At 50.3% G+C, this 24515-nt stretch overlaps 1 protein-coding gene and 1 pseudogene across 1 annotated transcript; one reads left to right on the forward strand and one right to left on the reverse strand.

Annotated features, from left to right (window-relative positions):
- The window catches only part of LOC105289421, a 4761-nt pseudogene extending 4496 nt beyond the window's left edge, over positions 1-265 (reverse strand).
- A 383-nt stretch (positions 266-648) lies between these two features.
- Positions 649-24512, forward strand: LOC105289343 (glutathione S-transferase theta-4). The gene is made up of 7 exons (XM_011355979.2): positions 649-4064; positions 13503-13589; positions 16513-16625; positions 17580-17667; positions 21664-21814; positions 22922-23098; positions 24204-24512. Exons 1-7 carry the CDS (start codon positions 4042-4044, stop codon positions 24399-24401), a joined length of 837 nt encoding a protein of 278 aa, XP_011354281.1. The 5' UTR covers positions 649-4041; the 3' UTR covers positions 24402-24512.
- Positions 24513-24515: the final 3 nt, after the last annotated feature.

Below are 24515 nucleotides of genomic sequence, written 5' to 3' on the forward strand. Positions count from 1 at the left end.
ATTTGAAAACATGCCGAAGTACTGTATCATCAATAATGGCGGCAGTTCCAACCAGCCCGCCCCAGAAGCCGCCAGTATTGCCGGCTCTGCCAGAAGATCCGCCTGAACTGGCCATACCCCCTCCATACCCGCGCCCCAACGTTTCGGGGTTCGGAGCACATGGAGAATTAAGTAGTCCCCCACATACCCGTACTGGGTTGCAATACCAGCCTCCCCCTGATTCCACATCACCGGTGCCCGTGTTGGCAGCCTTGAGAGAGGTCATGCCACCTGGAGACACCACCCCTATGATGTTGTATGTTCCTTTTATTACTAGTGATTTGTATAATTGGAAATTGCAGACCCCGCCCGCCCATTTTCTGAAAAACCACAAGGGTTAACTTCTCTACTTGAGACCATTTTCTTTACTCATCAGCCTACCTGGGATGATTGTCAACAGTTGTTACAGGTTTTGTTCACTACAGAGGAAAAAGGCAGAATTTTAGAAGAAGGGAGAAAGCATGTATTAGAACCCACAGGTCAGCCCACCACGGATCCTGTTCGGATGCAACTTGTGTTCCCCAGTACTCGTCCTGACTGGGACCCCAACACCACTCAAGGAGGCTCTCCAACGGTATCGCCGGTTGCTGTTGCAGGGCCTAAGAGCGGCTGCCCGTCGCCCAATAAATTTGTCTAAGGTAAGCGAGGTGTTACAGGGGAAAGATGAATCACCATCTGCCTTCTTAGAAAGGTTACTGGAGTCTTATCGCTTATATACTCCTATAGATCCTGAAGATCCAGTCAATAGACGGGCAATTCATTTGGCTTTTGTTAGTCAGCCGGCCCCAGATGTTAAAAAGAAATTACAAAAATTAGAAGGATTTGAGGGTGAGACTTTATCCAAGCTACTAGAGATAGCACAGAAGGTATTTAACAATAGGGACGATGTGCAAAAGGTCATGTTTGTGGGACAACAAGGAAACCGACCTCCTTGGAAAAAAAACCCCTAACCATAGAGGGAGACCTAGCAACGAAGAAGGCCAAAATAGAAAACCCAGGCTAGGAAGAGACCAATGTGCTATTTGCAAGAAGAAAGGCCATTGGAAAAATGAGTGTCCTGAAAAAGGGAAGAATTCTAAGGAGAAAGAAGGAAAAAGGCCCCTCGTTCTTTTAGAAGATGAATAGGGGCATCAGGGCTCTTATCTAATGAGCCCCCGAAAGCCCAAGGTAACTTTGCAAGTAGGGGGCAAACCTGTGAACTTTTTAGTTCATACTGGTGCAAACTTACCCAGTTTTAACAGAAACTGCCGGTCTATTTTGAATGGGAGGATCTAGATGGAATGTTTTCGGGACAACTAACATGGACTAGGTCGCCACAAGGATTTAAAAATTCCCCCACATTGTTTGATGAGGCATTAGGAAAAGACTTGATTGAGTATAGACAATGACATCCGAAGGTCACACTCTTGCAGTATGTGGATGATTTACTGCTAGCTGCTGACACGAAGGAAAAATGCCGACAGGCGAGAAAGGATTTGTTGCAAGAGCTACAAAGGAAAGGGTATCAGGTGTCTGCCAAAAAGGCCCAGCTTTGCACTTCGCAGGCCATGTACTTGGGATATAATTTAGAAAGAGGGACCCGAAAGACTCTCACCCAGCAGGATCCAGGCAATACTTGGCATCCCTACCCCACAGACTAAGAGGCAGGTGCGAGAGTTTCTAGGGGCGGTAGGTTATTGCCGTCTCTGGATTCCTGGATTTGCTGATCTAGCTAAACCCCTGTACACTAGCACAGGGCGAAAGGAAGACAGACTGAGCTAGGGCACGGAACAACAACAGGCCTTTGAAGCCTTGAAGCAGGCCTTGACCTCAGCCCCCGCTTTGGCTCTGCCAGACTTAGAAAAGCCATTCTAACTATTTGTGACTGAGGTAAGAGGAATTGCAAAAGGGGTTCTCACGCAAAGTTTGGGACCTTGGAAGCGACCAGTGGCATATCTCTCAAAGAGACTAGATCCGGTGGCTGGAAGATGGCCTAGTTGCCCGAGAGCACTAGCTGTTACTGCTATATTGACCAAAGAAGCTTTAAAATTGACCTTGGGCCAAAATATTCAGATCGTGGCTCCACATGCAGTTGAAGCCATGCTGGGCAGCCCTCCTGAAAGATGGATTTCCAACGCCCAGATTACTCAGTACCAAGTACTGTTGCTTAACCCCCAACAGACCCAGTTTTTGAAAACTGTAGCCCTGAACCCCGCCACGCTGCTCCCGGATGATGACCCGCAGGCTCCATTGCATCACTGTGTTCAGCACCTTGAGCAGGTAACTGGACTACGGCCAGACTTGAAGGATGAGCCATGGCCTAATCCAGATGCGGTATTATTTACCAATGGAAACAGTTTTGTAACCGACGGAGTAAGGTATGCCGGGGCAGCCGTAGTAACAGTCAGGGATGTGATATGGGCACAGGCCCTAAGCCATGGGACATCGGCACAGAGGGCTGAACTTATAGCCTTAACACAAGCTTTATGGTGGGGAAAGAATAAGACTGTAAACATCTATACTGACAGTAGACATGCCTTTGCTACTGCCCACGTACATGGAGCTTTCTATAAGGAAAGAGGACCTTTAACATCAGGACGCAAAAAAAATTAAAAATAAGGAAGAGATATTAGCCCTGTTAGAAGCCATTTGGCTACCAAAAAGAGTAGCCATAATTCATTGTCCTGGACACCAAAATGCAGAGACTGAGGTGGCACAAGGAAATTCCTTTGCAGATCAGATAGCAAAGGATGCTGCCAGAAAACCAGTGGGGCCCGGAGACATCTTGCCTTTAAAGCTTCCCCCAGCCTTTGAAGAAAGGCCTGAGTATACCCCGTTCGACTTGGAATTAAGTGAAAGACTGGGAGGACAAGAGGGAAAACAAAGATGGAAGACTGCTCCTTCCTCAGGCTTTGGGAAGGACCTTAGTGGACTTAACACACCAGTCCATCCATCTAGGAGGAACCAAGTTAATTGAACTATTGAAAAGGGATTATTATGTTCCAGGACTGACAAGTTTAGCCAAGGACGTGGCTAATAGGTGTGCAGTATGTGCACAAGTAAACCAAGGAAGGACCTCCACGGAACAAGGAGTGAGACTCAGGGGAAAGAGACCTGGAGAGCACTGGGAGCTTGATTTTATAGAAGTTACGCCTGGAACTTTTGGATTTAAGTACCTATTAGTTTTTATTGACACATACTCTGGATGGACTGAGGCCTATCCCACTAAGCATGAAACTGCACAAGTAGTAGCTAAGAAATTAGTATCAGAGATAGTTCCGAGATTTGGCCTGCCCATAACATTAGGGTCCGACAATGGCCCAGCGTTTATCACTGTAACTAGTCAAATTATGGCAAAACTACTAGGAATAGAATGGAAATTGCATTGTGTTTATAGACCATAGAGTTCAGGCCAGGTAGAAAGGATGAATAGAACTTTAAAAGAAACATTGACTAAGTATAAATTAGAAACCGGCGAAAATTGGGTAAGCCTCCTTCCCTTTGCACTTCTCCGTGCTAGATGTACCCCCTATGTAAAAGGAATAACGCCTTATGAAATTATGTTTGGGCGTCCACTCCCTTTACTGCCCAAACTAGGAAGTAGAAAAGAAATAGAAGTACATAATCTGTCCTTGCTTAAGTCTTTGCAGGCTTTACAATCAGCCCGAAGAGATGTAAATCATCTGGTGTCGGCCACCAGAGAAGATGAGAACTTCTCCTTCCAGCCCCACTCTTATCACCCAGGTGACTGGGTCTGGATAAAGAAAGTGCAACCTGCTGCTCTTGAGCCTCGATGGGAAGGCCCGGTTCCTGTCGTCTTGACCACACCAACAGCAGTTAAGGTCGCTGGACCACGGCATTGGATCCATCACACCCGACTCAAAGCGGCCCAGCCTCCGGATCCTGACCAGCGATGGAAAGCAACGCCCACTGGAGATCCCCTCAAATTAAGACTTTCGCGGGTTTAATATTTTGACTTGCAGCTTGTGTAGCTGCCAATCCTCATCAACCCACATTGGTCAAATGGGACTAAAAACTACTACAAGGTCAGTCATGGTATGAAGGTTTATTTAATGCAGCCCCTCGGTTAACAACATTATTGTCATCTATTGCTGGACCTTTAATATTGGCTTTTCTAGGACTGCTGTTTGGACCATGTACAGTGAATTGCCTTCTAACTTATATTAAACAGAGAGTCCAGGCTGTTAAATTAATGGTATTATCTACTCAAGTAACAGGGGTACTTCAGTTGCCCCTAGTTTATAAGAAATCAAAGATTTGATATATGCCTGAAAACCAGTGGGGAATGTGATAGCCTGCTGAAATGTGAAAGGGTTAAAGGATAATTAAAACCTGAAACTGGACAAAGGAAGTCTATACCTTAGGCCTAGTTTCTGGAACCCCTAACCGCATTCTGTTAATCATGAAACTTGTAACAATGAGCTCATACGCTAACTGCCAATTTTAGCCTGTGTAACCCTGCTTGCTTGTGCGGCATGAAAAATAATCAATTGTATATAACCTGAAAAATTATTGTTTGGCCATCGCCCATGGGAACACTGGCTATTGCCCATGGGAACATAGCCAATCACCCATAGGAGCATAACATTCTAACAATAGGCTTTCTGCTTCTGTGCTCCCTACTTGCACACCTGACCAGTTGGTTGACAGGTAGTGAATAGGAGAGAAATAGACCTTTGTGTTTAAGACAGAATGAGGAATGGGATTTAGGGCTTAAAAACCTTGTATGTTGGCATTTCGGGGCTGCTCCTTTGTACAGGACAGCCGCCGGCAAACAAACAGCCTTTGCGAGCACACTTGGTTTGGTGTATTCCATACAGGCCATAACAACAAGGCCTGCAACTCATTTTATGATGTTATGGCATGAACGATTCTAAGACCTACGGAGCCAATTGAGATTAATTATGAGCTTTATTAGCCGGCCGGCGACTGACTCTCTACCACGCAGGGGTAGAGGAGATCAGCCCCGAGCTTCCAAAGGAGGCAGCTTATAAAGCCTCCAACTATATCCTTGAATAAGCAGATTACAAGAAGCAGAAGTTAGCCATTAACGTTTTGTACAAAGATAAATGTATCCGGGGGAACTCTCAGATCAAACAGGGCCTAGTAGACAGTTTTATTATCTGCACCTTGGAATGTTGTGCTTCTCCTGGGGCTGGCGCCTGGAGATATCATCTCCCTGTGACTGAGTTTCTGCTCTCCCTGGGGGCTGGTGCCTGGAGATATTACCTCCCTGAAACCGGAGAATTTCTACTTTTATATCCCTCACTGGTTTTCAAAGGGAAATCAAATCATTGATTCTCCGACTTGGAGTGGTTGATAGTTTTTTCTGAGGACCATGAATTTTACTGCCTGGACCCGCTTTCTGACATAGGCAGTTATCCAATTAATTACACAGGGGCTAAATAGCAACCCCAGAAATACCAGCATTAGGGGTCCCGTGATGGAGGTAAGCAGTGTAGTTAACTAAGGGGATCCGTTGAACAAGTTCTCATACCAAGACCCTGTCCGCTGATGTTGTTCTTCTTTGTCACGGAGTTTTTGTTTGACCAGGGCTAAACTATTTCTAATAATACCTGAATGATTAGTATAGAATCAGCAGGTTTCACCCAGAGCCATGCAAAGACCTCCCTGTTTCAGGAAGAGGAGATCCAGTCCTCTCCTATTCTGTAAGACTACCTCTGCTAGGGAGTTTATGGAGGTCTCTAGGTGAGAAACCGATGTTTCTAAGTCTTGCAAGTCTTTGTCTACTTGTTGACTTAGGGTCTGGTATTTAGAATCCCCCGTAACTAAGGCTGTCGCTCTAACAGCGGTTGATCCTGCTACACTTAGGCCTACTAGTGCAGGTATTAGGATAGGCGCCCTCTTTGTAATGTGATAGTCTATGTACTGGAAATGTTCGCGGCCTCCTTCCCTGGAGTAGAAATACACTTGAGGGATAACGTGAACTAATACACAGAAGCCATATGTCCCCTGGGACCAGTAGTTGGAGCTGATACAGGGGGTTAGACTGGTATTACAGGCAAACCAGGTGCCTTGTGGGGCAACTAAGTAAAACAGAGGAGTAGTGTCCGTGGGAGTGATGCTGTCACAATTCTGGGCATAGGGTGAAGTGCTTAAGGGATAGCTAGTAGAGTGGATACAAGTGCCCTGGCCTCGTAAGTCTCCCAGAGTGAGCTTGGGGGTCTTACCCCAAGGGCACAAAGCGCTGCTATTGCTTACTGAAATATTCCTAATCTGGTGAGTAGAATTTCTAAAAGCAGCAGTAGCTCCAAGCCCTACATAGTATGGTGGGGCTGGGTTCAAGTAAAACCAGCAATCACTGGTGATATTAGGGTTAATCTGATTAACAAAACAAAAAATTGTGTTTAACATACTTAACACCGGATTGTGGAGTTGTGGTGGCCTTAGGATGCTCTGAATAGTAGGGGTGGTGGGGGTAGCACTTTCAAAGGAGTTAAGGGGCAGAGGTACTTCCTTTGGGGGCATGGGTTGAGGTAGAGATGGCAAGGGCAAAGGAATCAAGGGGTTTAGTAGGTGATTGGGTCCTATCGGTAGAGGTGAGAAGCGGCGGTTTACCTGCCATTGTACAGTGATGAGTATACCAGGATCAACTCCCGATACATATAACCGAAGGCCCCATGTTTTCCCTGTAGTCCAGGCCTGTGCATTTTATTGTTTTACAATGAGGGTTACAGGGTTACAGTTTCCTAGGTTAGTACATATAAACTGAATAGGGCGGCTGAAAGACATGTAATGCTCTTTCCCACCCAGTTCACTCTCTTGTGGTGCGATTGTTTCGCAGCCCCAAGAAGCACAACAATATTCACTTAGCTTAGCACATATGGGGCTTCCTTCCTGAGGACACATATAAAGCTGTGTTCCTTGAAGGCCTTTTTCCATAGCGAGGTTTCCGCACCCGTATGGGGATGACCAGAGTTGGCCCCTTGCCTTATAGTGAGCTTTGCCAGGCTGCCTGAGGATGGTACATAGATCTACATTGAAAATTGGTTGGCTAGAGGTATTCACTATGGAAATAGGAATGCCTGTCTCGGTTCTAGTTAACTCCCATGTATACACTTGGGGCCGGTGAGGATTGCTGGAGTGACAGTGAGTGACGTGTAGGAAGATAGAGACAATTAAGATGGTCCAGTCCAAACCTTTGAAAGTCTTATCTTTAGTGGGTCCTCTGACCAACGTAGGGTTCATTGTTCCGATGTCTGTGGTGGATGCACAGCCTTGATCCTAGTATGGTGAATCCAATGACGATGCCCAGCTACCTTGACCACGGTGGGTGTTGTAAGGATGACAGGGAAAGGTCCGTCCCAGTGGGGCTCAGGAGAAGCAGGCTGTACCTTCTTTACCCAGATCCAATCACCTGGAGCGTGGTTGTGTGGCTAGACTGGATGCTGAGCGGTTGTTCTGGTGGCAGAGAATAGTTGGTGGGTCTCCTGCCGTGTGAGATGGAGGGCCTGCGAAGACCGACTCCTTCTGAGACGAAGCTACTCCTATCCGTAAATAGAGTAGCGTCTGGGTTCGGCTAAGGGCTGTCTGTCAGGTCCGGTCTGGTGCAGGTGCCATTCTCTATGACCTCAAGACAGTCATGTAGGGGTTGGCGAGGGTCATCGTCAGGCAGTAGGGTGGCTGGGTTGAGTGTGGCAGTTTTCAGGAACCGTATGTGGGGTGGGTTGAGAAGCAGGACCTGACGCTGGGTGATTCGAGCATTGGAAATCTACCGGTCCGGTGGACTGCGAAGCACTGACTCAACTGCGTGTGGGGCGATGATTTGGAGGGTCTGCCCTAGTGTCAATTTTAGGGCTTCCTTAGTGAGGATTGCAGTGGCAGCGATTGCCCTCAAACAGTTGGGCCATCCTGCTGCCACATAGTCTAATCTTTTGGAGAGGTATGCAACTGGTCGCTTCCAGGGTCCTAGGGTCTGTGTCAGGACCCCTTTCACGATTCCCCGCACCTCGGTAACAAAGAGTTGGAATGGCTTTTCCAGGTTAGGCAGGGCTAATGCAGGGGCTGTGGTTAGGGCTGCCTTCAGGGCTTCAAATGCCTTCCTTTCTTCCTTTCCCCAGGCTAGGTCCTCTCCTTTCCCTCTGGTGCTGGTGTACAGGGGCTTAGCTATTTCTGCGAACCCTAGAATCCAAAGCCTGCAGTAACCTACTGCTCCCAGGAACAGGACCCTTTTTCCTTTCTGTAGATTGTACCCTAGATATGTCGCTTGGGGAGTGTAAAGCTGAGCCTTCTTAGCAGACACCTGATACCCATTCTTGTTTAACTCCTGGAGTAGGTCCTCAGTAGCCTGTTTACACACACTGTAATTCTGTTTCAGCCGCTAGCAAAAGATTATCAACATATTGTAGAAGTACGACCTCTGGGTGCCTCTGGCAGAATTTGACTAAGTCCTGACTTAGGGCTTCATCGAACAGGGTTGGGGAATTCTTGAAGCCCTGATGCAGTTGAGTCCAAGTCAACTGTCCTGAGTAAAGTCTGTCTGGGTCTTCTCATTCAAAAGCAAAGATGGGCTGGCTAGCCTTGGCCAGCGGCAGAGTAAAGATCTAGGACAGTATATACTTGATGACTCAGGGGTAGCTGGCTGAGAAGAGTGTAAAGGTTGGGGACCGTTGGGTGGATGGTCTCAACTCGCTTGTTGACCTCCCTGAGAACCTGGACAGGTCGGTAGTCATGGGTGCCGGGCTTCTGTACTGGGAGCAAGAGAGTATTCCAGGGGGAGTGGCAGGGAACTAAGATTTTTGCCTCCCTCAACCTTCGAATATGGACAGCAATACCCACCTGGGCCTTCTGACTGACAGGGTATTGACGTACCTGGGCTGGAGTAGCTGAGCTGGACAGAGTCACTATAATAGGAGGATGATGTGCTGCCAGGCCAGGGGGACTTGTTTCTGCCTAGACACCAGGAATCTTTTGTTGGAATTCGGTTAATAGGGGGTTTGTAGGTAAGGCTCCCGGTGAGTTTATTAGGGGCTCCTCTAGCAAAAGATATTCCTCAGACAATGGGCAGGTGAGTAGAATGGTTGGTGGGCCTGACCTGACAGTCAATTCAGTATGCCTTTCCTTGAAGGAAATTGTGGCCTGTAACTTCTGTAGCAAATTTTTTACCCAGCAGCGGGTACAGGCATTCTGGCATAACTAGAAATGAATGGGTAATTGTTCCTTTTCCCAGATCTGTTATCCTGGCTGGGGTCCAAGGGTAAGATTTCCTTTGTCCAGTGGCCCCTCGTATAAGTGTCTTTTCCTTTGAGAATGGGCCCTGGGAGCTCTGTAGGACAGAGTAGGTAGCTCCTGTGTCTACCAAGAAGTTCACAGGCTTGCCCTCGACTTGTAAAGTTACCTTGGGCTCCCGGGGGCTTATAATATAAGAGCCCCGACCTCCTCATTTTGCGTCCTCGAAGAGGACGAGGGGGGCCTTCTTCTTGGGGGCTTGTCCTTTTCCAGGACACTCATTCTTCCAATGTCCCTTTTTCTTGCAATATGCGCATTGGTCCTTCTTTAGCCCGACTCTCCTAGGTCCATCGTTTGCTCTGGGTGCCTGTCCCTGGCCTCTGCCTTTTCCTGTTGGTCTCTTTGGATTGGCTCCTTGCATGGTTGCAAGCAGGACCTTGGTTGTCTTCTTGGTCTGTGCTATATTTACCTCATCTCTATTGTTGAATACTTGTTGGGCTATCTCAACTAGTTCAGACAGGTTCTTTCCTTCAAACCCTTCCATCCTCTGCAGTTTCTTTCAAATATCTGGGGCCAACTGACAAAGGCTAAATTCACAGCCCTCTATTATTAGAGTCCTCTGGGTCAATAGGAGTATATAACTGGTACGACTTTAAAAGTCGTTCCAGGAACGCCGTCGGTGATTCATCCTTAGCTTGGATGACCTCGCTTACCTTAGATAAGTTAGTGGGTTGTCGGGAGGCAGACCGGAGGCCCTGGAGCAGAAGCTGGTGATACCGTTGGAGAGCCTCTTTATCTTGGTTGGAGTTGGGGTCCCAAGGCGGACAGGTGTTCGGGAAAATATGCTGGATGCGGGCCGGATCGGTGGAAGGCTGCTCGTTGGGCTCTAATACCATCCTTGCAGCCTCCCTCAGGATTCATTCCCGCTCCTCTGAGGTAAACAGGACCTGGAGAAGTTGCTGACAATTGTCCCAAGTTGGCTGGTGGGTAAAGAAAATAGTCTCTAGGAGAGAGATTAATCCCTGGGGTTTCTCTGAGAATGAGGGGTTTTGCTGTTTCCAATTGTATAAATCGCTGGTGGAGAAAGGGACATAGACCATGAATGGCCTCTGCGTTTCTCCCCCAACCAGGGGTGCCAATTGCCGGAGCGAGGCCAGGACTGCTGCCTGGTTCGAGGAATCAAGAGCAGGGTCAGGGTCTTGTGGGGGCCGATACACAGCTCCAGTGTGCGTATGGGGAGGGCTCCAGAGAGGTTCTGCCTCCCGGATGGACGGAGACAGGAAAGGGTTACGAGGGGAGTAAGGGGGAGGAATAGTGATCTCGGGGTCCTCAGGGAGTTCTTGTAATACAGGGTAAAGAGAGTTAGGTGTCTGTCCGGACGGTTTCTCCTTTTGCCCCTTCAGTGCTGAGAGAAGGATAGGCTTGGGAGTCACCCTTGACTCTTGACCACAGCGGCAGCCCTTCAAGTACTTGGGGGCATCAGAAATGATATCGACCCACACATCGATATATGGAGCCTGATCAGGGTGGCCAGGATCTCTGTAGATGATATCTCGCACCTGAAAGGCTGCTTGCAGCTCAAGTGACCCTTCTGATGGCCACCCTGTTCCAAATGTGGGCCACTCTAACTGGCAGAACCTTTGGAGGTCGAAGGGAGTGACATTAGCTCCGTAGGCTTTGGCTCGTTTCTTAAAATCCTTAAATTGGTTAAGGAGGCACTGCAGGCGGGTAGGACGATTTGAGGAGGAAGCCTGACCCGTGTTAGTAAAGACAGGCAAGAAAAGAGAAAATCCCCACAAAAGCCAAATAAGCCAGGGCTAGGATCAGCCTCTGACCTAACGCCCAGTCAGGCAGGGCCACGGAGGCCAGACCTAAGGAAAGAATCAAACTAAGTAAACTTATGAAGGCTAAAGCAATAGGAGGGTAACAGTACATTCAGCCGATCTGAACAGACAGACACAATACAGACAGACAAGACAAACTACAGGTAACACAAAACGCTAGCGCACCAGAAAACTGAATACCTGGAGTCAAGTCTGACGTCTCAGACCTTGACCGGACTAGGGAAGGATTGCTGCGTCCAGCCTTCCACTAGTTCTCTTTAGGGCCCACCAACAGACAGATCCAAGCGCAGTCTTACTCACCGGTGAAGCTGCTCCAGATGGCTCGTGCCCAGTTGTTACAGAATTAAACCTTTTTGTCCACTTGCCATCCTGGGCGAGTCTGCCTGGCGTCCGGGGCTGAGGAACATCTCTCAGCGGCCATCCCCTGGATGGGCAGGTCCTCGCCCAAGGCGGCTGGAGTTGCGGGTCTTAGGAGATCTCCCCTGCTGGAGAGATCTTGCTGGGGCCTCCAAAAGTTATGGCATGAACGATTCGATTCTAAGACCCACGGAGCCAATTGAGATTAATTATGAGCCTTTATTAGCCAGCCGGCGACTGACTCTCTACCTGCAGGGTTAGAGGAGATCAGCCCCGAGCTTCCAGCAGAGGCAGCTTATAAAGCCTCCAACTACATCCTTGAATAAGCAGATTACAAGAAGCAGAAGTTAGCCGTTAATGTTTTGTACAAAGATAAATGTATCCGGGGGAACTCTCAGATCAAACAGGGCCTAGTAGACAGTTTTATTATCTGCACCTTGGAATGTTGTGCTTCTCCTGGGGCTGGCTTGACGACTGCGTCCAGGGCAACTTGGGTGTGCCTGTGCGGACCCAGGTGAGAAGGGTGAGGGTGAGGAGGGGAGAAAGCAGGAGGGAGTGTGCTGGAGGCTGCAGACTGAGCCCACCCTCCACTGCCCAAGAGGTGCTGGTCTACTCATTGTTATGAAGGTGCCCAGGGAGGAACTAGGCAGGAAGAAGGACAGACAAGTTACTGGGGGCAGGACTTTCCAACCCCCAGCACCAACTCCTTCATGGTGCTGAAGGAGCCAATTGCCTCTGCAGGTGTGGGCTCAGAACAGCTGGGCAGCTTCTTTTAGCAGACCCTGCTTGGGAGTGCTGGGGGTGCCACTTCTGTTTGGCAGATGGGGACACCCCCTGCCTCTTTCCTCCCCCTAGGAGGAGGCAGTGGGATCTCTCTCTTGTTTCCCTCAGATCCTGTGGCTGCTGCCCTGCCAGGAGGCTGAGAGGCAAATGGATAGGGCTGGGGAGTATGGCCACACTGGGTGAGGGGGCACTCAGCGATGGGAGGCTGTTGCACAGGGAGCATGGGCTCAGATTTGGACTTTAGAAATCCTCTCTGTGCTGTGTGGACCATGACCGAAGGCCCAGGGTGGAGGCAGGGCAGCTGGTCTGGAAGCTGAGGTCCTTCATGCCATCCAAAAGCTTGGTGGTGGCATAAAAGATGCAGGAGGTAGAGCAGCAGCATGACAGCACTTGGCGATGGAAGGATGGGGTTAGGATGAGGAAGAAGAAAGACTGCAAGGGATCTGGCCTGAGGTGGGGAGCTCTGAAGGAGGGCAGTTGAGGGAGAGGTGACTTTAAGCTGTCTGGACATTTCTTGGTGTGGAGAGAGGGGAGACCTCGGCTGGGAGTGGATGGGCATGTGCACATGCAAATGTGTGTGAGTGTGATTCTGTGTGTATGCGTGTCTCGCAGGTGTAGTGGGAGAAAAGACACAGGCTTTAAACACCTGAAATATGTGCCTGCCAGCTGGTCTCCCAGCCCCACTTGCCCATGTCACCTCAACTCGAAGGACTGTGAAAGCCACCCTGGCTTCCTCAAGCAGGTATCAGGTCTGCCCTGGAGGGAGTGATTGGCCGTAGCCAGAGGGAAGGAGCAAGAGGTGGGAGTGTCCACAAGCTTGCAACACCTGTGAAGGAGGAAGAGGGCCAGGCTGGGGAACCTGCTTTTGGAAAACCCACAACCAAACCCCAACGGTGACACGGCCCACCCTGATGCCACTCCCCAGAGTCCAGGACGGTTGGCAGCTTGGCAGGGCACCAGCTAGTGGTAGAGGAAGTAGGCTCTAGGGAGGGGCATAGACCTCAGGCCCCATTTTGAGGGGCAGAGCAAACCCTGGAGGCAGGCCTGAGGGGGAGGGCAGGTGAGGCCAGACTGAGGTACAGCAATGGCACTTGAGCTTTTTCTGGACCTGTACTTGACCCTGCGCTATGCCATCTACATTTTTGCTAAGAATAATGGCATTATGGCATCCGTTTCAACTGAAGCCCACGGAGCTGGCACGGGGTGAGCCCGGAAGCTATGAGGGCCCCAAGGAGGGGGCACTTGGGGCCAGATCCTACACTAAGCCTCCCCTCCTCTCTGCCTCCCAAGGAAGCACCCGAAATCAGAATTCCTGAAGGCAAACTCCCTGGAGAAGGTGCCTGCCCTCAGGGATGGGAACTTCCTGCTGGCGGAGAGGTAATGGTGACCTGGGGGACAGTCTAGGCTTAGAGCCACGCTCTTTTTGGGTCTGGAGCTCAGGGTTGCAGGGAGGCAGAAAGCTGATAACCTCTGGCTTGGAGATCTTTCCAAAATGCTTCAGCCCTTTCTTCCTTTCAGCTGGCGCAGCTCAGAGAGCAGCGAGCTGGACCAGGGGAATTGCTTTGGGGCTAAAGCTGGGAGCTTCAGAGTCAGGAAGAGGCGTAGGTCACCCAGCCAGGCTTGAACAACCTGGAGCAAGGCTTGAGGGGAACCCCTGCCCAGATGTCCTGAACCTGTCCTTTCAGAGTCACAGAGCCAGGCAGCCCCAGGGTGACACTGGGCTATGCATCCCAACTCCCCACATCCTCACTTCCTGCCCCAGGTTTCTCTTCTGTAAAATGGGGTTTGCCTGAGGGTAGAAACTGGGCTCCCAGTGCCAGGAACCCGAGGGGGCTCAAGACAGAGGAACCCTCCAAGCCTCTTCCCCAGACTCTGAGCTTGAGGGAGAACCAGCCTAGGAAAGGAACTTGGAGACCCCTTGGGGTAGGTGTCCTTGGCAGATCTGCCTTCCTCCTTCTGAGTGGGGACCTTAGTGCCAGTAGCTGGGCCTGGAGGCAGAGGGCAAGTTGGAGGAGTAGCCGAGGAGGAGGTTGAAACGGGGCCCAGGGAAGAGCAGAGTTTGGAGATGGGGGAATGGAACAGTTTGCTGGGGGGAAAGATGCCACCTGGAGGGGTGTGTGGGAGTGGGGAGGTCTTCTCCTGGAGGTAGAGTTGGAGACAAACAGTGTCAAATCACCCTGCTTGTGAGAAATAGAGCCCCGGGTCCTGGCAGGATGGGGAGATCTCTGACACCCTTGCTCGTAGTATGGCCATCCTTTTATACCTGAGCTATAAGTACCAGATAGACGCACACTGGTACCCACCTCAGCTGCAAGCCTGCACCCACGTCAGGGAGTACCGGGTATGGCAGCACACCGCCATCCAGCAGCCTTCCACCAACGTTTACCTGTGCAAGGTGAAACTATTTATTTACTCTATTGCTCAGGATTGGACAAGAGCCAGGACCCCCAGAGCTGGAAGGAACCAGTTTACTCACATACCTCCTCCCAGCCACTGTCCCTGGCAGACATCGCTAATCTATCACAGCACTCTTTCCCCTGAGCCTGAATGAAACCTCAGAATCCTTCTGAACACAGAGCCCAAAAGGGCATCACTAATGGCTGGTGGCTGAGAAGGAGGGGAGAGAAGGCTGAGGAGCTTGGAGGAGCCCAAGATAAGCCGTTCCTTTTCTTCCTTGCCCAGTCTTTCCTGTCCCACTTCTTGGGGCAGCCTGTGGATGCCACACAGCTGGTGCAGGTGTTGGGAAAGCTGATGCCTGCTCTGCAATACCTGGATCCAGAGGCCCTGGCGGCCAAGCCCTTCCTGGTGACTGAGCAGGTCTCCCTGATGGAACCGATGGTGCTCACGGAGCGGATGCAGGTGAGTTTCTCCTGTTTGCTTGCCCTCTGCGGGGTACTCTGGGCTGGGCTGAAGCTCCAGCTCCAACTGCCCTGTCTTCCCAGCCCACTGATGTCGGCTTACCTCCTCCGAGAGTGGCCCCGGCTGGCGGTATGACAGGTCCGCATGGAGGCTGTTCTGGGCCCCGAGCTCGTCTAGGAGGCCCACAGGCTTGTACTTCAACCTCGGGAACCCCAAGAGGCCCAGCAGGACCCCCAGCTGGCCCAGGAGCTGGTGCCGCGGCTGCAGGAGCGGCTCCACTGAGAGGGGTGCTGCCCGCTCTCCTGCACCCTGCTATCTGCAATAAACATGCCTTGTGTCCTCCACTTGTCTCCAGCCTTTCTCTGCCCCAGGAAGTGGGGTCCCTCACTTCTGAGTGGACAGGGACTCTCCCAAGATCACACAGCAGAGAGTGAGCCTCACTCAGGCCTTGCCACGGAGTATAAATTCCTCAGTGCTGAGCTCCAGGTGCATGGCCGGGCCGCCCCAGGCTGGAAGTTTCTGGGCTCCTCTGCATGGCACAGCCTGGCCGGCCACCCCTTGACTTCTCTGTGGCATTGTTCCCAATGCTCTGACAGCTGTCCAGGCCCCTGATTTTCTTTTTTCCAATCCTTTTCTAGTCACAGTTAAAGCTGGATTGAGCAGTGAGTATTCCCAATCATTGCTTTGAAATCCTCCAGGGCTGGTTTTCCCAGCCCATCCTCCTTCCGGTCCCTGCAAAGCCCCTTTGGTCACGTTCCACAATGAAGGCCTGGCCCTGGGAATTCCTATGTGTAAGCCTTTCTCAGAAAGCCATGGGCGAACACATGTGCACAAGGGAGGAGAAAGGCAAAGTCACAGTCACCCCTCACTCCCCTGCAACTCCAGCCCTCAGTTCCGAGCTAGGGGTCTTTCCTAGCCTACTCCCAGGAGAGACCAGGCAGAGAAGAAAGGGGCAGCTTCTCTTGGACTCCTCCAAGCTCCTCAGCCTTCTCTCCCCTCCTTCTCAGCCACCAGCCATTAGTGATGCCCCTTGGGGCTCTGTGTTCAGAAGGATTCTGAGGTTTCATTCAAGCTCAGGGGAAAGAGTGCTGTGATAGATTAGCGATGTCTGCCAGGGACAGTGGCTGGGAGGAGGTATGTGGGTAAACTGGTTCCTTCCAGCTCTGGGGGGCCTGGCTCTTGTCCAATCCTGCACAATAGGGTAAATAGTTTCACCTTGCACAGGTAAACGTTGGTGGCAGGCAGCCGGGTGGCAGAATCCTGCTGCTATGAGAATTCCAGGCTTCATAGCCTCATGACAATACCAAGTGAAACAAAAAGTTCCAGAATGCGGGGTCTTGGGCCTGGGTTGGAGAGGGCTGGCTGACACAGGACCAAGGGGCTCAGGCTCAAGTTCAGGGCCTGCTGACCACAGCTGGAGAGGGCCTAACATATGTTTCAGCATGGGCCTGGAGCTCTACCTGGACCTGCTGTCAGCATCCTGCCGCGCCGTCTACATCTTCGCCAGAAAGAACAGCATCCCCTTCGACTTTCAGTTTGTGGATCTGCTGAAAGGTTGGCATCCAGTGCTGTCTGGGCAGGTCTAGTCTTAGGAGTAGGCGATGCACAAGTTCAGGGTATTTCTGAAAAGTGGAGACTGAGACTGGGGAGACTGTTCTCTCCCAAGTCCACAGGGGAAGAAAAGGTTCCCAAGGAATTGTAGGCTGTGCTGCTGTGCAGCCTACCTTTACCAGTCCCCACTAATTCTGCCCCACTGCCATGAACAGGCTTTCAGAAGGCAAAGTGGGAGAAAGAACTGTGGAAGGGCCCCTGGGCTTCCACCCAGTACCTCACCTTCTCCTTGTGGGAGTCTAGAATCTTGCTAGCTGTAGCACCTGTCAACAAGGTTGGCAAAGGTCGCAGAGGTGTCTGGTCCTCTAGCATCTAAGAGTCCAGATACTGCTTTGGGCCACACCCATCCTCTCCCAATGTTCAAGCCTGCTGAGGGTGACATAGACACTGGTGAGGCTCAGGGCACCAGTCTCCAACACTCCCAAGCACAGAGGGCACTCTTAAAGCTCAACTTGCAGAGGCAGAAGCCTCTAGAACATAGAGGAGGATATCCAGGAACTCCAGAAATGAACGGGTTATGAGTGGAGCCCCAGAAATGTTTCCAATAAAGACAGCTTAAAGCTCCTCCCCACTACATTGGATGGATTGCATGTGAAAGCCTCCCTTTTGGATTCCCCAGCTGTGTGCTGGGGCTGGGGCTCCCGGATGCAGGCGGTGGCTTCAGGCTCCGAGTTAGGGGTGGGACAGGCAGCCTCCAGCTTCAGTGAGCCAAAGGGTTTTCCTGGTCACAGAGCCTGGGATGGGAGCAGGAGTCCTGATCCTGACCCCCGTTCTGACCTGGGTTGAGCCACGATGTCCTCTGGGCCTCAGTTTCCCCTTTTTAAGTAAATAGAGAGAAAGGCATTTCTGCCTCTGGTAGGCCTACCAGAAGCCTCAGACCTTCCCTGCCCTTCTCAGGTCAGCATCACAGCAAGGAATATACTGAGATCAATCCCCTGAAGAAGCTGCCCAGCCTCAAAGATGGAAAATTTGTCTTATCTGAAAGGTAACAGTTTTGCTGGGGCCCTTCCTCCATCTGTCTCTGCTCCTCCTGGGAGATTAACCTGGAGTCAACCTGCCAGTATTTATTTACTTCTTTTACTATGGAAAATTTTACACATACACTAAAGTAGAATGAATACTAACTAATGAGGATTGTATCAACCTCCACGTACCCATCACCCAGCTCCAACACTCATTTGCTCAGAGGCCCATTTTGCATCATTGGTACCCTAATCTATTTCCCTACTTCCTGGCCACTCCATCATTTTACCCATAAATGTTTAGGAATGTACTTCTAAAAGATTAGGGCTCTTAAAAACCAAAACAAACAAAAAAACCTTACCACCGCAATACCACGATGACATCTAATATAATTAACAATAATTCCTGGATTTCATCAAATATCCAGTTCATGTTCAAAAGTCTCTGATTACCTCGTAAATATTCCCTTTGCAGTTCATGTGTTTGAATCGAGGTCCAGATAAGCTGCAAGTATTGCAATTGATTGATCTGTCTCTTAAATCTCTTTTAATCTCCAGCCCCTTCCAAGCCCCAACTTTTACCTTTGCATCTTTGTTGTGGCCGAAGAAACCAGGTCTTTTGTTCTGTGGGGTTTCCACCGTCTGAATTTTGCTGACTGCATTCTCATGGCGTCATGGAACATGGTATTCTATCCCTTCATTTCCTGTAAATTGATAGTTGGATCTAAAGGTTTGGTAAGATTCAGAGTTGATTGGTTTTCAGATTACTTCACAGGTGGTCTCATAATTTTGAAGTATACCTCCCAAGTGGACAACAGACAAGGGCCTAGTATTTTCCTGCTATAACAAAGTACCACCAACTGAGTGGCTTAGAACAACAGAAATGTATTGTCTCACAGTTCTGGGGGCTACAAGTCTGAAACCAAAGTGTTGGTAGAGCCATGCTCCCTCTGAAGGGGCTGGGAAGTGTCTGTTCCAGGCCTCTCTCCTAGATTCTGGTAGCCTCAAGGTTTCCTTGGTTGGTGGGTGGCCATCTTCCTCCTGCGTCTCTTCACACTGCCTTCCTTCTGTGTATGTCTGTGTCCAAATTTCTTCGTTTAATAAGGACACCAGTCATATTCGATTAGAATCCATGGTAACGACCTTACTTTAACTTGATTACCTCTATAAAGACCCTATGTCCAAATACAGTCACAATCTGAGATTTACCGAGCATTGGGACTTCAACATAACTTTCTGGAGGGATACGATTCAACCTGTAACAGTCTGCTCTCCGCCCCACCCCTACCCCCCCATTTCATGTACTTCTCATATGCAAAATGTGTTCACTTCATCTCAATATCTCCAAAAATCTTAATCATCCCAGCATCAACTCAAGTCCAAAATGTCAACGTCTAAATCCAAATCAGGTAGGGGTGAGAGTCAGGGTATGGTTCATTCTGGGCCAAAATTCCCCTCCATCTGTGAACTGTGATAGGTCATCCTGTTTCCAAAATCCCATGGGGGGACAAGAATGGGATATATATTCCTATTTCAAAACAGGAAGAGGAAGAGGAAGAGGAAGAGGAAGAGGAAGGAAAAGAGAGTTCATGTATTTCAAACAAGCCTGAAACCTAGCAGAGCAAGTTGTACTAGATTTTAAGGGTTGAGAATCATCTTCTTTGGCCGCATGCTCTATTCTATGGGTGACGGCCTCATCCTCTGGAACCAAGGAGGCCAAGGCCCGGCCCCCACCTCACTATCCCGCTTTGGGCCTGTAGCAGCAGGACAGCCCTGTTGGACTCTGAACCTCCCTCGGGGCCATTCTTCCCTTTTCTTGAAGGCTAACACACATTACAGTTGAATAGCTCCATCAGCCCATTTCTCAGAAGTCCAACAGCCTTCCTTCATTTTACCCCAACTCGGTCCCCTTTACTCCAGGCTGGTGTGTTTCTACTGAAATGGTTGATTGAATCCACAAGTCATGTATCTAATCTCTTTAATAAACAGTTGTCCAGCCACATCCTTGGCGTTCTTTCCGGAGCAGGACCTCAACCTCAGCGTGCCAAGGCTCCTTCTCTCTGCCTGTGGCCTTATTATGCCACATTCTCATCCTGGTGGTCCCTTCCTCCCCAGCTCCCAGTCTGGGCCTTAGAATGATGTGCTCTTCTCATCTGGTAAATCCACTCCCATCCCCCATCCCCTCCAGCCTCTCAGGTGTGTCTATTAGAGCACTTAGTGAGGGGCTAAAGATACTGGCTGCAAATGGCAGAGACCCTACTGAGCCAGTTTGAGTTTACTGGAAGATGTGACAAGCCAGGGGAATCTGGGCCTGGCTACTGTGGTGCCGATGTTCTTTCCACCCATATCACCTATGGGGCTTCTCTGAGGGCGTGTCAGCCTCCTCCCCTCATTTCTGTACACTCACAGCTAATAGCAGCTTTGTAGCCATATCTTCGGAGTACCTGGTTCTCTGGAAGGGAGAAATTCCTCCTTCTTAGGAGATCTGAAATTCCCAGGGAAGGACAAGGATGGGCCCAGTCCTTCTTCTCAATGACGGGGGCACTGAGACCTGTGACTGCCAGCTGTTCCCTCTGGAATCATTTGGATGGAGATGGCAGAGCAGGTTCCTGAGGGAAAAGTAGGGGAAAGAGTGCTGGGCAGACAGAAGGCCAGGTACCTAGTCAAGGGTCATCTCAGGGGCTGAGGCCAGCAGGGGTGCCTGTCCCCCAGGAGGTGGGGCTCCTCTAGTCATAGTGAGCCCTGGTCCTCTCTGGGGGTCAGGAAATGTTTGAGAACATGCTGGTGCATATGGGTCCCCTTTGGCCCTGATGCTCCCAGAGTGGGAGCTAGGAGGGCTAACATCAGGGAATAGCGTTGGAGGGCAGAATTTCAAGGTTCAGGACAAAGAAACACAGAGAGTACGGTGGTGTGGACAGTGGGCTCGAGCAGGGGGTGCAGGCCTCAGACAAGCTGGAAGGAATCGGTCAGATCTGGGAGCCACTGACAGGTCTGCTCAGAGCAGTCATGACCTACGACTGGCCACCAAGAGTCACAGAATGGGCAGGGGTGTTACGCCAGTGAGGCAAGACTCTGCCTGCCTCTCAAGCCTCCTGCAGAGGCTGAAGACCAAATGGTCTTGCTGCCAATTTACTCTCCATTGTCCACTTCCCTCAGCTCCTCCCTTCCCCCACCCCACCTGACCAAGGTCACCAGCTATGCCAGGTAGTCAAGAAAGGTGGCAGGGCTCATGCTTGAGGCTGGGCTGCTGGAGTCAAACCGATTCTGCCACTCATGGGATATGTGTCTTTGGCAAGTTAATTGTATCTCTGAGCCCCAGTTTCCTCAAATGTGGGTAGAGAACACATCGGTTTCCACCTTGTGGGGTTAATGTGAGATCAGTTGAGACGATTCAGGATTTAGGACTGCCCTCCTTCTCCAGGACCTCCCTCCTCCTTCTTCCCTCCCAGGCTGTTCCTTCTCCTCTTCTTCCCCCTCCATCCAGCTCTGCTTCCTCCGACCTTCTGACTCTGCCCAGGGGACCCTACCTGCTGCATCTAGCACCAGCGGGAGCTTTCTAAAAGTCAAGGTGGATCTTCTCATCCCACTGCTTATATAATCCATAACCTTGACGGTTAAATCCACATCCTCCCTGCATCTCTGAGGGCCTCCCTGTCTCTAGCTGTCTCTAATCACTCCTTACCCACTCCCTTTTTTCCGTTATACTCTCCTTTCTCCAAATTTACCACGCTCCTTTTTACCCCAATGTTTCCACTCACGCTGTTCTTTGTCTGGACTGTTCCTCCTGACACCATCCGCCAACTCCCACTCACCCTGCAGGGTTTCTCTTTCTGTCCTTGCTGACTGGCAGACGGAACTGACAGACTTCCCCAGGGCCTTTGGGCCCATCCTTCCCCTGGAAGAATGTGAATGCCTAGAGTACACCTGTGGCTGGAGCCACATTGGGCCCAGGCCACGCTGGGGTGGTGTATCGGAGTCGGGGAAGGCAAGAGAAGTGCTCTGACCTACCCTTTCTGCAGCGCGGCCATCCTCTTGTACTTGTGCCGCAAGTACAGCACCCCCTCGCACTGGTACCCACCAGACCTGCACATGCGCGCCCGTGTGGATGAGTTCATAGCCTGGCAGCACACGGCCATTCAAATGCCCATGAACAAGATACTTTGGATCAAGGTAAGTGGTTCGCGGCTGGGGCTGACCACTGATGAGCTCAAGCTAGTGTCCCTCCTCGAGCCTCATTTCCTCAGCGCCCTCTCCCACCTGCCTAACAGAGATGTCGAGAGTGTGGAGTGAACCACAGGATATGAAAGAGCTTTGTCAAGGCAAGGGGAGGGGCACCGAGGAGGGGCTGATCTCACTCAAGCCAGCATAGAATTCAAGAAATTTCATTCTGAACTAGAAAATATCAGAGTTGAAGGGCCCATAGAGACCACCAAATATAGTGTGTTGCTTAATGATAGGGATACATTCTGAGAAATGTGTTGTTAGGCAATTCTGTCATTATGCAAACGTTATAGATTGCACTTAGACAAACCTAGATGATATAGTCTGTTACACGCCTAGGCTATATAGTAGAGCCTATTGCTTCTAGGCTATAAACAGTGTGTTACTGTACAAAACAACACAAGATTAAATCAAGCACAAGAGAAAGAGATGCAATCAAGAGATGGGATAAACATGGGGTGTATGAGGCTATTGCCAGTGTAACATACCATATTGTTTTACAGCAAATTTTTTTTTTAAGTAGAAAGAATACACTCTAAAATAACGATCAAAGGTATAATATAGCAAGTTTGTAAACTAGAAAACAGCCTTTTATTATCATTATCAAGTATTATGTACCATATATAATCGTATGTGCTATACTTTTATGTGATTGTAGTGAAGTAGGTTTGTTTATACCAGCATCACCACAAACACGTGAGTAATGCATTGCATCATGATATTATGATGGCCACATTACTAGGTGATAGGAATTTTTCAGCTTCATTACAATCTTATGGGACCACCATCATATATGCGATCCATCACAGTACATGTGCTCCTATATCTTATCCTATGCCTGTGACAGACATCACTAATCAATCACATGATTCCTTCCTGCTGGGATCTCAAAATGCTTCTGAACAATGGCCCCAGGTAACTTATAGCAACCAGAACTGCTAAAAGAGGTGAAACCACTTTATCTCCTTGGTTCTGTCCAATACCTCTCTAGCAGACAAGGGCCAGAGGTGACTGGAGTACAGCCCTGTCCTCCCTCCTCTCTCCCACCCTGGCTAGCTGCTGATCCCGATGATCACAGGGGAGGAGGTTCCAGCTGAGAAGACAGAGGAGATGATAGCAGAGGCAAACAAAAACCTGCAGCTCTTCGAGGAGAAGTTTCTGCAGGACAGAATGTTCATCACTGGGGACCACATCTCACTGGCTGACTTGGTGGCCCTGGTGCAGATGATGCAGGTGTGGAGTGTGGTGGTGGGGAGACAGAGCCCAAGACAGAGGCGGGACTCCCCTGTGACCAGTTGGGCATAACTTGAGGATAGGCAGGTGAAGGCAGGATACATTTGGGCTGTGGGAGCCAAGTCTGGGTGGCTGGAGGCCACAGGAAACATAGACAGTTTTGAACCAGGGAGGGTCATGATCATCATACTTCGCAAAAATTCCTCAGTGGGGAGGAGCTAGAGGGTGAGCCTGGGATATGGAGAAGCACACAGCGTTTCTTGGTTAGTCAGCCAGGATCCTGGATGCCTCCTCTCCTGACAGACTCTCCAGGAAGTGTCCAGAGGTTTCCAAAGTGTCCGTCTAGCTGAGCTCTATACAGCTGTACAGAGCAGTTCCCTTGGCTCTGGGTTTGAGGGGCATTCACTGTGCGTTTGGGTGTATACGCGGGTATGGGGCATTCATTCAGGGGAGGTGGCCAGTTTTGAGCTAGTTGGTGTGCAGGCTGGCCAGTTTAGACCCTAGCCTATGTCTTGTGAGGCCAGCATAACCTCTGGCCAGTTGCAAAGCAGTCACTTTGGTCCTTGGTCAGCATGCAGCACAGGCCAGCACCAGGAAAAACCATTCCAGTTTTTCCGTTCCAAGTGGTGCAGCCCCTACATTTCACCCTCCACTCCTTGCATGTTTCCCAACCCACTCCCTTTTGAGCTTCTCTAACATCTTGGGTGCACATTTCTTAGGCTGCCTGCTGGGTCTCCCATTCCAGCCCTTGTGCTTGACCACAGAGGGAGGCTCAATGTGGGGAAAAAGAACTGATTCCACCCACCCTCATCTACGGACAAAGGGTTTCCCTGTAAGAAGACAGGACTTATGAGAATTTCCACACTGGAGAAGCGGGAACCACCTGGGCCAGGGCTTACCTCAGAGAAGGATTTAGGAGCCTTGAGGCAAGACCAGTGACTAAGAACCCTGGGGAATTCTGGGTCTTCCACCCCCATCTCACATCTATTACAGAGCCTGTGACCCCTGGTATAGGCTTCGGAGGATGGCAGACTGAGGCTGTAGGAGGGGACCCAGGTGAGGCTGGTCCCCAGACCAACCACACCTCCTCTTTGTCTGCACACAGCCCATAGGGAGCAACCACGATGTCTTCCTCAACAGCTCCAAGCTGGCAGAGTGGCGCATGAGGGTGGAGCTGGCCATTGGCTCTGGCCTCTTCTGGGAGGCCCATGACCGGCTGGTGAAGTTGGTAGAGTGGGACTGTTCAACGTTGGATCCAATGGTCAAGGAGAGGATCTGTGACTTGCTACAGAAGTTCAAGTAGAAGCAGCCCATCCTGCAGAGCCTGGCTAGCTCAGCTCTCTGAGCCTCTTTCCTTGGCAGAGATGCCGAAAATGGCCCTGTTTCTTTGCCTAATAAAGAACTGGAACAACCACCA

This window comes from Pteropus vampyrus, unplaced genomic scaffold, assembly GCF_000151845.1.
Source record: "Pteropus vampyrus isolate Shadow unplaced genomic scaffold, Pvam_2.0 Scaffold23, whole genome shotgun sequence".
Classification (NCBI taxonomy): Eukaryota; Metazoa; Chordata; class Mammalia; order Chiroptera; family Pteropodidae; genus Pteropus; species Pteropus vampyrus.